Raw genomic sequence first — 13,034 nt, 5'->3', positions numbered from 1 at the left:
TTCTGATTTTGAATACCGCACAACAGTGATGTTTCAGACCTGGGGTTTTGGTTCAAACCTGCTACTGAATAGCCACTCGTGAAATAATAATAATAAATATCTAGCAAACGTTGGTGAGCATTCTTAGGAGAGCTGATCGGAACATTTTCAGCTGAACAATTTTCCATTGGAAAACGTGATTTTGTTGACACTGAAACATTTTGCAGGAACATGTTGATTTCAACAAAATTTTGTTTTGAAAAAAATGGAAATGAAGCATTCTGAGGATGTGGAAGTAGAATGTGTTGACATTGTCGACATGGAATGTTTCAGTTTTTCATTCTGAAATGACTTTTTGTTTCCATTTTTTTAAAGTTGAAATTGGAGTGAACCAGTCTGATTTTATCAACATGACATGTTTCGATTGCCCCCAAGTGAATTTTCTTTTACATTTTATTTCATGGGAGATTTCAAAAAGGTTTGTTTTCATTCCAATTCAGTGTGAAAACAAATGTCAAAATAATGGAATTTCCCATGAAACAAAAATTCTGGTTCCTGCCCAGCTCTGATTGTTATCCCTCATTTATAAAGAGGGAGACTGAGGCATAACATAATTGTGATGTGGCCAAGAACACCCAGTGAATCAGTGGCAGCGACTTAACATTCATCTGCTTCTCCCGCCCACTCACTCCAATAAATCACAGCTTTCCATTAAGAAGGAACAAATTTTAGGTAGGTCCATTTTGATGCCTTATTAACTCGGCATTGTCTTTCAACCTATGTTATGTCTAGCTCTATGGGAGCACATAACACAATACACTTCTGTAATTTCCCATTGGTCCTGCTTCTACAATAGAGATTACATCGTATATTTAGCTGTGACATTTATACATTTCCTGGAGGAATTGTCTAATGTTTGCTAATCTCAGACTATCTATTACCCTAGCTTGGAAAACCTATTTCCACACCTCCCCCCTTGCTCTAATCAGTGTTTCAGTTCCTCAAGCCTTGTGAATTAAGCATCCTTTTCTTAAAGAAACTCTTTGCTTGCTGCTTTCACTCTAAACCATTCCTTCTCAAAGATTGGTTACAAGCCTGTCTCACCAAGGTTATTCTCCCACCTACTGCCTGAAGAATATTTGGTGTCAGTGCCCTAATGGAAGGTCTCATTTGTTGTCTTCACAGCCATTGCCCAGAACACAAGTGGGCTTCAGTTAGAGAGCTTCCCGGCAGGAAGTCTGTCTTCTATCCTGAGGCTGAACAGCAGGAGCCTGCTGACGATGATGGAGGTGGCATGGAAAAGGAAGGCGAGAGGCAACTGAAAAATGAAGACACAGCTCCCAGATCCCAAGGCATGGCTCAGGACATAATGAGCAGGACCAGACTGAGGGGGAGCACCCATATAATTGCTGTGGATTTACAGGGCATCCCAAGAACTGGGTCTAATGTTAGCAGAGAGGATGAAGTAGAAGGGGGGTTAGATACAGAAGCTAGTAAAAGCAGAGGACAGTCACCAGCGAGCATGCTGCTGGACAGTCACCTTACTAAACCGGACTTGGAAAGCAGTAACTGTGCACACCCAGATGGAAATGTGGGTCAGGATAAAGGTTCTGAGAAAGCCCAAGAACCAAAGACAGCGACAAAAGTCGCATCTGAGGCCAGCCAAGCAAACGATAGCAAGGAGAACAGTATAGGTCTCAAGCCTTCCCAGATCATCCATGATTCTGGTGTAATTGCTGAAAACGGCCCTTCAAGCTCCAAATTAAATTCCAAGGGGACATTAGCAACTAGCAAGAGGAAAAAGGGAACCAAGTCAATGACAAAAGAAGGAGCTAAGCAGCTGGTTGGATCCTCAGCAGCTGATACAGGTGAATCTTGGAGCCTTGGCTCTTAAATGTCAATATCTAGTCATCAGGCTACATCCTCAGTTGGCATAAATGCCAATGAAGTGACAGCAATTTACATCACCTAAAGATCTGATCTATAACCTCGTATCCAGTTATATACAACTTGTATGCAAGGTTGTATACAGTTGGTTGCAACTTGTATTGTATACAATTGCTACCTCTTATTAACAACACTGAAAACATGGGTGTGTGCCTCGCCTCTAAAAAAAAATCAAGTTAGAATTTACTGTCAGTGGCAAACCTCTAGTGAAACTGAAATCATTTAAATTAAGCTTTTAAGTTGAAAAATTGGAAACATGGAGAGAAAAATAACCTCTCCATTAGCAGGAAATTTGGGTGAAGAAAACATAAATCTCTTCATTGATAGGCAATTTGGCTGAAATGCCACAACATTTTTAGCGATAAATACAATAATCAGCATTGTCTTCTGATGTTTGCATTGTTAAAAATCACATAGATGCACTGGTAGTAAAATGTATATTAGTTCACTTCAAAGGGAAACATTTTAATAATGAGATAATCTTCAAGAATATTTTGACCTTTAAGAAAGATGCTTTGACAATTTAGATGGAGTGAATGAGAATTGCAGGTAGGTTTAGGCTCTGGCTCCACAGACAGGGCAGCTAGATAGCAATCGGTTAGACCACCCTTTCTATGACCATAGGAAAAAGCAGACCTTATGTTGTCAACTGCTGGTGCTTTTTGTTTCTTCTGGTAATAAATTTTCTCGAGTACAGAGTGGCAGCATTGTGTATGTGTCAAGAGCAGAAGCTAAGCTTCGTTATGAGGCGCTTATGCATTGACCTCATCTTGATAGACACAGTTTTAGGTGCCTAGATACTTTTGAAAATCCAACTAGGTGCTTAAATACCTTTAAAAACCTGGCCCTGAGTGACCACAATTCCCAATTAAGCCAATGAGCCAAATTCAGAGATGAGTCTAATGATGTCTCAGATTCAGATGGAGTAATTTACTAGGCCCAATTACTCCATTTTAGGCTCCCTTAGTCTTCACTCCCACTTAACTGACAAGTATCTTTTAACCCCTCCTACACATCTCCTCTCAGTATAGACTCACCTCTCGCTGTGTCAGCCAGTCAGCATTGTTCATTGCCAGGATGTCCTGAAAATGACACTTCAGTGGTGGTTCTTTCTGGGAAGGACAATGTAATGTCCCTATAGCAATCAGCGCCCTCCAGGTTGGAGATAGGCTGGGTAGAGCAAATGACTAGCTTTATTCCAGTGTTGCCCCTATTCTGGCACCCATGGTTCTGTATCTTGGAGCTGACATAGAATCACAGAAGATTAGGGTTGGAAGAGAGATCAGAAGGTCACTAGTCCAACCCCTGCTCAAAACAGGACCACCCAAAATGCATGTATCTGTCAGAGGAGCTTGCCTGCATGGTCTAATGGTTGGAGAAAGATGGGATGAACCAGTACAATAAGGGCCTGATACAAAAACCATTGAAGTCAATGGAAGTCTTCTAGTGCAGGGCAGTAAGAGATCCAGATTCTAGTCCCTGCACTATCACTCTATGACATTGAACAAATGACTTTACCTCTATGTGCCTCAGTTTCTCATGTGCCAGTATTAATATTACTATGAGTCATCCCAAAATATACATTAGACACTTTGAGGCCTCCTAAACCATAGACAAAATTTGTGCAGCTGTTTGTTTATGCTCACTTTTAAACTCCCTTTTGCACAGGATTCTGTGTGTTCAAAGTGGGTAACTGCAGGCAAAGTATCATTTTAGATGCACAAATATGGGATTCTGCGCATGCAGATAGATGCCCACGAAGATTTGCAAGGCACAATTCAGAAGACTCATTTACTATTTTGGTTCCAGTGGGGTTGCATGGAGGAAAGCCATGACGGGATTTTGGTTCCAGTGGGGTTGCATGGGGGAAAGCAAGACCTGAATTTGGCCCGTCTGCTGTGGATAGGATTTTTAATTAATAACTTGGATAGACTGGAGGATCTGTTTCATTATCCTCTCGTTAATAATTAGCTATCCAGAGATGCAAAACACACAAATAAATGCAAGGTAAAAGGACTTATGCTTAAACGTTATGTGTCAAAAGATTCAAAGAGCAGGAAAGTTCATCTGTAATCTTTGTACGGAGACCCGGGGGATGGGACACTTTGATCTTCTTTCTCTGTGTAATTATGGAATCTCCCAGTATTAAACAGAGACAGGTACGTGTTCAGACTAATGGAAGAGTCTCCTTATCAACACTTCAATCGCTGCAGTTTATTTCATGAGTTCATGTCTCAGGATAAATGGGATTGTTTAAAATTGGTTAATTTCTTAGCAACCCTGGGTAAGGAGGATAAAAAAGCAAACAGCTCTAGAGAGAGCAGGAATGAATGTTAAAAATAGACCTATACATATTTAGATCCGCATTTCAAAGCGTACCAGTAACGGTGCTATAAAACTGCAGAGAGATGAGACCAGCTTTCGTGCTGGACGCCATTGTGAAAACAGACGTGTCTTGCTATGAACATCTTTTCACTCACTCCTGACACAGCACTACTGACGAGCTCCCCATATCGCTCCTGCTGATAATGCTTCCCCTCCCCCTGCTCCTGACCCAAACTACCAGTCATGCTCTGCACACTCATGCTGCTCAGGTAATGCTCCCCACATAGACTCAGGTCCTGTGGTGAGGGGTATCATAGAAAGAGTAAATACATAGCTAAGAGTGAGAAGATGCCACAGACTTTCTGTGTAACCTTGGGCAAGTCCCTTTAACCTCTCTGGGCCTCAGTTCCCCATTGTAAAATGAAGAGAACAGCATTGCCCTATCTCACAGAGGTGTTGTGAGGATACGTCCATTAAAGACTGCGAGGCTCTGATACGAGAGCCAGATACAAGGGTTTTAGCCATCTCTCTCAGTTACTTACTTCTCTACTGATCACATTCCCCACCTCACGGCAGCCATTTTAGTCCTTCTCAGGTGTCTATGCTTTCGGTCATATTTTCACAGGCTGATGTAAAGAAATCTTCCCTTCTCTATGTTATCCAGGGAGCACAAGCCTTGTAAGAGATAGGTACGGCTAGGTCCACATAGAGGCTATATTGATATAGTACCTCAGGACATGTTTGGCAACAAGGAGGAGATATAACCCGGCAGCCACTACATGCTCACGTCCCAGAATTTGGTATTTTTGGTGTTATTAGCTGAAATAATAAAGGGCTGAGGAAAACATGTCCCCTTCCCCCCATCTTCTCCCCTCTCCATTGTTAACACCTATAGATATCCTGGATATCAGAGACTGGGTGCTAGAGATGACCTCATCTGAGCTTCATAGAATTAATTATTAGACTAAATTTAATTCCCTGTGGTAACAGTTTATTCGCTTCATTAAGGAGGAAGAAAATTGACATCTTAGAGGTGTCTGCTTTGAGAGAGTGTTCTGCGGTCGTTGTTGCAGTATTTTTGTATTACGTAGTGTTCTGTAATTGCGTATGTGTTTGTATTTTTGAAAAACGAAATGAAAAAAAAAATTTTTTTTAAAGGGAAGAACAAGAAGAGAGAGTTAGGCAGAAAGCCAGGAAACACACTCTGTCCTGTTATTCTAGTCCCAATCACGGGCCAGGGTCCCATGGTGGCAGGCGCTATATAAACAAGCAATACAGATAAGGATAAATAAAAAAGACAGTCCCTGCCCCATAGAGTTTACACTCCACTTCCTTTATATTCAGGAAGTAACACACTTTGCTAAGTGGGCGAAGGTAGCAGGGAAACACGAATAAAAGAACTATCAACACAATCTGTTGTAGACTGCACTTGAATGTGTAGATGACGCCTATGACACGCACATTACAATGCAGGTAAATACTTATAAAATATTTCAATGAGCAAAATCTTGGCCCCATAGAAGTCAATATCAAAGTGCCATTGGCTTCACTGGAGTTAGGATTTCACCTCTGAACACAAATAAATTGTAAGGCACCATAAACCAGAAATACAGTAGAACAGGTAGCACGGGAGAACAGTCCAAATGGCTGACAAAGAATCTGGGGTCTCCATAGTCTGCCTGCTTCCTGCTTCGTTTTTCACTTCGGGACAATGAGAGTTTTGCTTCTGGCTTCCACAGGGGTGAAATTATGTCTCTCTGCTCCTTTGCCCTTGTGCTACCTAGGTCAGATCCTGGGTGGGTGTCAACTGATATAACTTGGTTGGCTTCAGTGGAACTCCTCTAATGTACCCTCGCTCAGGATCTGGCCCTCTGTAGTTGATTTTCACTCGGCTCAATTCTCAGTTCTGTTTTTTCCATCACGTTTTTCCAGCGGATGCTTTTCTTCTTCTCCCTCCTGCTCCTTTGTTCATAGCAAAATATGAACCCCTGAGATCAAGTTGAACTTTCCAACCCACCACGACCAAGGGAGTTTGAAATTTGGCCAAATGAGTTTGCCCATCCCCATTAATGATACATTTCAGGAAGTGCCAATTAAACAGAGTTTCATCCAACTCCCGTTAATGTCAACTGGAATTTTTCCATCAACTCCAGTGAGAGTTGGATCAGACCCAAAGACTGCAGCCGTTCTAGCGTTGTCTGAAAGCACATGATCTTTGGCCTCATGAATCATCAGAAATAATGTGAAGGGATACAATGTAGCCGAACACCTCCTGCTTTACAGTAAACGGAAGCAATGTTCACTCCGTCAGAGCATGTTATTGGCTGAGAACCTCATATCTGTTTTGATTATTGGGAGCTTCGTTAGCATAACTTTTTCACAACATCATCTCTTCTTCCGTTTAAAAAATGCTTGGTAATGCAGTTCATTGAGAATGATAAATCTTATTTGTGTGAAAGCTGTGTCATTCTTTAGCCACTGTTTGGAATATTGACAAGGCACTGATGATACTGTTATAAGTGCCATCAGGAACTTTGTAGTCAAATAATGCAGCGTGGATTTATTGGTGGGTATCCATATTCCACTTGGTATTGCAAGAAGACGAAAAGGTATGTTCAGGGCCTCTTACTCAAAATAATTTTTGCACACATATTGATTTGTATTTATCTGTAGATTAGAACTGCATAAACATGACAAAAACTTCTGCACAGACATTTTCCCCTTTCAGTTTAAGCCGTTTCATGACCCAGAAATTTTGCTAGTCACAGAATCTCAAATGTCGCTCTGAACATTCAGTGGAAAAAACTCTGCTACAGATGTAATAGCCCGTCATCTGCATCCATAGAGCATACCTCTTGCCCTGCTGACTTATTTCAACCAATGGGGTTGCAGCATGCAAATGAGAGGAATAGGGGTGTTGAAAGGGAAGCAAGAAGAAGGTGGTCGATGTCATAATACAGTCGTTCAGCAGCGAGTGGAGCTGTGCTGTTTAGACTCAGCAGTGGGAGAAAAGGGTGTAACTGTGGATGTGACTTTCCCACCGTTCCACAATGGGCCGTGGGTGGAGAAAGAGGGTTAGGGAGACAAGGAGGAAGGGCCAGGAGAGCCACCAAGACAGAATACTCACGGGGCAGAGAATCCAAAAGACATGGAATCCGTGTAACTTTCACAGGTATCAAATAGATCAGGAAATCCTGCTCTGGTGAGCAGCATCTTCCAGCAACATTACAACTGGATTTTAACTGCTAGCAAATGCCACAACTCCCCTGCCTCCTTCCCTCCCCATCCCCTCCCACACACACATACCAGGTGGTTAGTGGATGATGTAATGGCTCATTTTAACAGCCTGGTATGTGAGGCTAAGGTGCTTCGATGTATTATACAAACAGAGTCACCGTCCCACATGGAACAGAGCTGAAGGGACAGAAGTACCAAGTCAGCATCACTATACCCTGTTATGAAGCTAGATGGGAGTGTGTGGTGTAGTGGATAGAACAGGGGCGTAGAAATCAGGCCCTTTCGGGTTCTGTGCCTGGCTCTGTAACCTGGGATAAAACATCTCTCCGAACCTGTTTCCTTATCTGTGAAATGGGAATAATGCTTCCCTATCTCACCCGGGGGGGGGTTGTGAGGGTTAATTAACTTGAACAGCAGCATGTAATTATAATAACCAAAAGTTTGCCATTAACAGCTTGACTGCGGACTAGTTGTGAAATACAAGGGGTCGGGGGTGAGGGCAGACTGGAGATCTTTTGGCAGAAGGAGGCAACCCAGCAAGAAAAAAAATCATAAAAATATCAAATCAGAAAGGAAAGCCTGCAGTATTTTGGAGAAGAATTTAGGGGGAACGGGTCCTCATAGGGACTTATAAGAATATAAGAACGGCCACACAGGGTCAGAACAATGGTCTGACTAGCCCAGCATCCAGTGCCAGGTGCTTCAGAGGAAATGAAGAAGGAATGATCCATCCCCTGTCAGCCACTCCCAGCTTCTGGCAATCAGAGGCCAGGGACACCAAGACCATGTGGTTGCAACCCTGACCATCTTGGCTAATGTCCATTGATGGACCTCTCCTGTATGAATTTATCTCATTCTTTTTTGAATCCCATTATATTTTCAGCCTTCACAACGTCCCCTAGCAACGAGTTCCACAGGTTGACTGTGTTGTGGTGTTTGTCTCTCTCTCTTCTGCCCAGTACACTCTATTCTATCCATGGCGAAAGCATATTCATTAGAGATCCTTCTGTAAACTGACACTGTAAAACACAGAGGTAAAAATGTGGATAAACCTCAAAGGGTGAAATCCTGGCCCTGTTGAAGTCAATAGCAAAACTCCCATTGGTTTCACCCAAACATATTAGCATCGTCAGGGTATCGGATATCACAGGTTCTATTATAACGTGATATTGTGTGAGTGCAGCTGGAGTCATAGTAATTATCATCTGCCTTGTAAACACACTTAGTCCTTTTCCCCAGCACAATTTATCTCTGTATTAAGCTGTGAAACTCTTTAGGAAACAACATACTGATTGGTCCCCTACCTCCAATACCCCTGGCAGTTAACCCAATTCTAAGTTTCTAGGCCATGGCTGACTGATGTAGATAGTCGAGGGAATTATTCATATATAGATTATGTAACGCTGCATGCTGCAGACAGGCTTTCAAGTGGCAGCTTTCAAATAAATGATCTGAGAGAATATCTTTGGATTTTTACTTTTTCATTCTTTATTCAAGCTTTTTGGATCTGATTTTCAAAGGCAATGAGCACACATGACTTCAACCGAAGCCAACAGAGTGGCAAATTCTCAGCCCCTCTGAAACGGAAGCCTTTTATATTTTATGGCCTATGTTTTTATTTCACTGGAGGCAAGAAGAGTGGGGCTGACACCCAGATCCTAGGTTAAGGATGGAGCAGGGGTCTCAACTTTTAAAAACTCAGTGAAAAGGAGTTTGGGTCTGATGGGAGGGGCAGGAACAATTTGTGTCGTGGGGATCACGAGAGCCATTGAGCCAAACTCTCAACCCTGTATATGATGGAAACCACTTCAAGCCAGGGGTGTGGCAGCTCCCCAGCATCTCTAGCTCCAGCACCTGAGAGGGGGTAGCCAGCTGCAGTGAAGGCAGTAAGACCCTGATGCTCTTTAGACAGGGAAAGTAAACACAGGCTGGGGTGTCCAGCCCAGGTTTTGGATAGAGATAGATGAAAGCCACTGGATATGAGTGAGGACACATGAGTTCTGGGAAATTTCCACTCTGAATCCAGAGCCTAACTTCATAACTGGCCCCAAAGCCTTCGGAAACCTCATCTCTCAATACCCCGTTACTTTGGATAAGTCCAAATCCCGAGCTGAACTTTGCAGTTCAGGCAACTCTCTATTTTGATACTGACCTGGTTGTTCATATGAAGTTCAGTCTCCCTGGCCCATTCACTCCTTGGTCTTTTCAGCTGAGACAGCAGATAAGAGGGACAAACGCAGTGGTGGCTTTTTGTGATGTGGACACCTGGGCACAGGGAATGTACTGGACAGAGACCACCAACTCTTTTCACATAAAATAGATCACCGCTGGGAAAAGGCCTTTGGATAAGTTTCACAGGCCTGGTCAAGATTCAAACCAGCCTCCCCAGAGATGAAAGGATCCAGGTCCTAAGCCAATGAATTCCTTTAAGTCAATTAATTGCTTCTCCCGCTAACCTGTTTTGGAGAGTGTGTTTATACAAGGTGAAGGTTCATCAGCTAGAAATTGTCCACCGAAAAGTTGTTAGTTTGCATTCAAGTTGGTTGATGGCTGTTTTTGTTGAAAGTGACAATATGGTATGTGGCATTCGAGGGTTCTGTTTTGTTAGGGCTACCCGCAAATGCTGCATCATTTTAACTGTACTGGTATTGTTAAAGTCGTATAAACCACCCCCCAAGACATGGACACAGGTATATCAGTATAAATGTGCTTCCACTGCGATAGTTTATTCCCATATTGGAAGGGAAACAAGATATACTGGTATAAGTGACCTTTATGCAAGTACAACTGATTTCATCCTAGGAGTTGTACCAGTAAAACTATATTGGTTAAAAATCACATCCCTTTGGTGACATATTTATACTGGTATATGATCTTCATGCAGATCCAATTCTATTAGAGATCTGGAAACATGAAGGCGAACTTTTCAGGGTTACTATCCACCTAACAACCCCTTCCCATCTTCTTCAGCCTAAACCAGAGTCAAAGATGACATCACACTAACATTATGATCACTAAACCCAACTTTTAGATGTTATGGCTTCAGGGCAAGATGCAGATGCACCATCGATTGCCTCAACAAAAAATGTCTGCAAGAAAGGGGTGCTTTGCTTCCCACCCTTCTTAACAATCAAAAGGCCGCCATACTTTTCAGGTAGGAGAGATGGAATACATATTGTTTTAGAATATAATGCTAAAAATGCTGTGCGGATGAAACACCAAGGGCTTGATTCACCATTGTGTTTCTTCCGTGATACAGCTGAATAATTTCGCTGAAGTCAGAGGTTTCAGCAGCACAAAACTGGAGTAAAATGGTAGTAAATCAAGCCCTGTTTGTGCAATAAATGGTGGGACCTTAATGTTTGAGGTTTAGAAAAGATTTCCTTTTTTCGCTTTTGTTAGCCAATGCTTGTTAAAGAAACTGCATGCTCTCTGACCAGGAAGCTCCTCAGAACTACCCAATGAAAACCTCTTTGGAACTCTTCCTGGTCAGATAATGTTCTCCTAGAGATCCTTGATTAGATTACTTGGCACATAGTGTTTGGAGATTTCACCACATTAGTGACAATTGCTCCTTAAACAGTTAGGAAACAGGATTTCCATTACTGACAGCAGAGCGAGAGAGAGAGAGAGAATGAATGTGTGTGTATGACCTGATTTTGAAAAACCACTGTCAATGTGTCACTTCCCTTTTGTTTTCACCAGCAAAATTAAAGGCACAATCAATGTCAGTTAGACATATAAATACTTGATTTCCATTAACTGTGTACACAAATATTTGTGTGTGTTGGGGGGGAGGAGAGAACCAGATTTTAAAGCTTTGGACCATATCATGAAAATTCTTAGTACACCAAGATCGAGTGCCACCCATTCCCCTGGGAGTTTTATATTAGCAATACACAATATACACCCAAATATAACTGATCTCACAGAAAACACAATATAGTCAGGGCAGAGCGTATTTGAAGAAGTGGGTCCTGTGAGTCCTTGGTGGTTTCCCCAGGATTCACCCGTTTTACAACTTTAACCCTCCTCGTCTCCACCATTACCTAGCCAAGAATCCAACGATTCCTTTGGAAGCATAGAAACGATGAATGCAACTCATTCAGTTTCTCTTCTGAGCAACACATGTTATTTCTTTCATCCGCTAAAGCTGAGTACTGCTTCTGCAGTACCCTCAGTCCGTGCTCCTGCAAATTCCACCATCCCTGTCTGCCATGAGAGACCATCACTATGAACTGATCTAAGATCTCACACCACCATTCTCGTAGGCCACTTGGTCTAAGTGTGCCAAACCCCAAACCCTTGTCATGATGCACATTGCACTTCATGGGCTCCTCACAAGCAGCCCTTACACTCAGGCAAAGCCCCCAGTGAAATTTTCCCCTGAGTGAGGACTTCAGGACCTGGTTCTTAGACTTTTAACTGCAAGAAACCTGCAAGTTCTCTCCTGTGTCACTTGGCTGACAGAGAATCACTTCTGTTGGTGCTGGGATCTTCCATACTCAAAGCTACAATTCTGATTAGTTCAGAGACACAGAGGAGAACCTGCTGGGACTGCAGCGGGCTGCACCCAGGTTTTACTGTAGGGTGGCAGGGCATGAGATTCAAAATCCTTGCTGGGAAGATGGGCTTTCTGAATGGTCTCCAGCCCTTAATCTCCATTGCCTGACCGCTTCCCCAGTACACACAGGAAGAGCTCCCACCCATTAGCCACAAAATCTGCCTGTGAGAAAAAAGAAGTAGTGGCTTAGGATGTATTCTACACACCCACACGTAGCCCTCTGCACAAACCACCGCTGAGAGGAACATGAATAATTGGTGCAGCAGGACGGGTGTGCATACGTGATGGCCGCCCTCCGGGCCAGTACACCAGGGATTTCCAGAGCTAAATGCAGGAGCTGCTACAGCTTGAGCGAAAGGGTCAAGGCGCTGTAGCTGGGGGCTGTAACGACTCATCTCCTCGGTGGATCAGCACAGAGGGGGACCGGTCACACACCAGTGAGTGAGTGACACATGGAAGCCACTGATGGGGCAATAGGGTCTCTATATAAACATCATTCCTGCTCCTCAAATGCCCCCCACAACTCTTGGTATAGGGGGCCGAGGCAAGCATTGGCCTTTTCATGGATTATTGGGGGGGGGGGAGGAGTCAGGTAGACAACTCAGCCCCTTCCCTCTTCACTGCACACAGGTGGGGTTTTTTGGTGAGTGTGTATGTTCTGCACCGTGGCAGAATTAAGCCCTACATGTGCTGTAAAGTATACACAGAAAAGAGGGGAACAATAGCAGAGATGGCTTTTATCTGGAATAATGAATTGGGTGGGAGAGCTGTGGGTACAGTCTCACACCTCTATAATAATGCCTTTCCCATAAGCTGTATCCTTCAGCCAGCAAATGGCAAATATTTGAAAATAAATATGTTTAATGTGTCAAGAGACTGGCCAGCGGCCACGAAACAAACAGTATGAACCCAGGACTGGGCCAGGCACTTAGGTCTTCCACCTTTGGAGGCAAAAGTTTGACTTCTAATAAAAACCATCAGC

General features: G+C 43.1%; 1 protein-coding gene across 1 annotated transcript in view; it reads left to right on the top strand.

The window, feature by feature from the left end:
- The window catches only part of TTLL10 (tubulin tyrosine ligase like 10), a 129,968-nt gene that overhangs the window by 85,524 nt on the left and 31,410 nt on the right, over nt 1-13,034 (top strand). The window contains exon 7 of the mRNA XM_044995985.1: nt 1,165-1,847. Within this exon, the coding sequence (XP_044851920.1) occupies nt 1,165-1,847 (683 nt within the window). The remainder of the gene's footprint in view (nt 1-1,164; nt 1,848-13,034) is intronic.

The sequence above is a fragment of the Mauremys mutica genome, chromosome 21, assembly GCF_020497125.1.
Source record: "Mauremys mutica isolate MM-2020 ecotype Southern chromosome 21, ASM2049712v1, whole genome shotgun sequence".
Classification (NCBI taxonomy): domain Eukaryota; kingdom Metazoa; phylum Chordata; order Testudines; family Geoemydidae; genus Mauremys; species Mauremys mutica.
The sequence above is the reverse complement of the archived record's forward strand: the minus strand, read 5'-3'. Positions and strand labels throughout refer to the sequence as shown.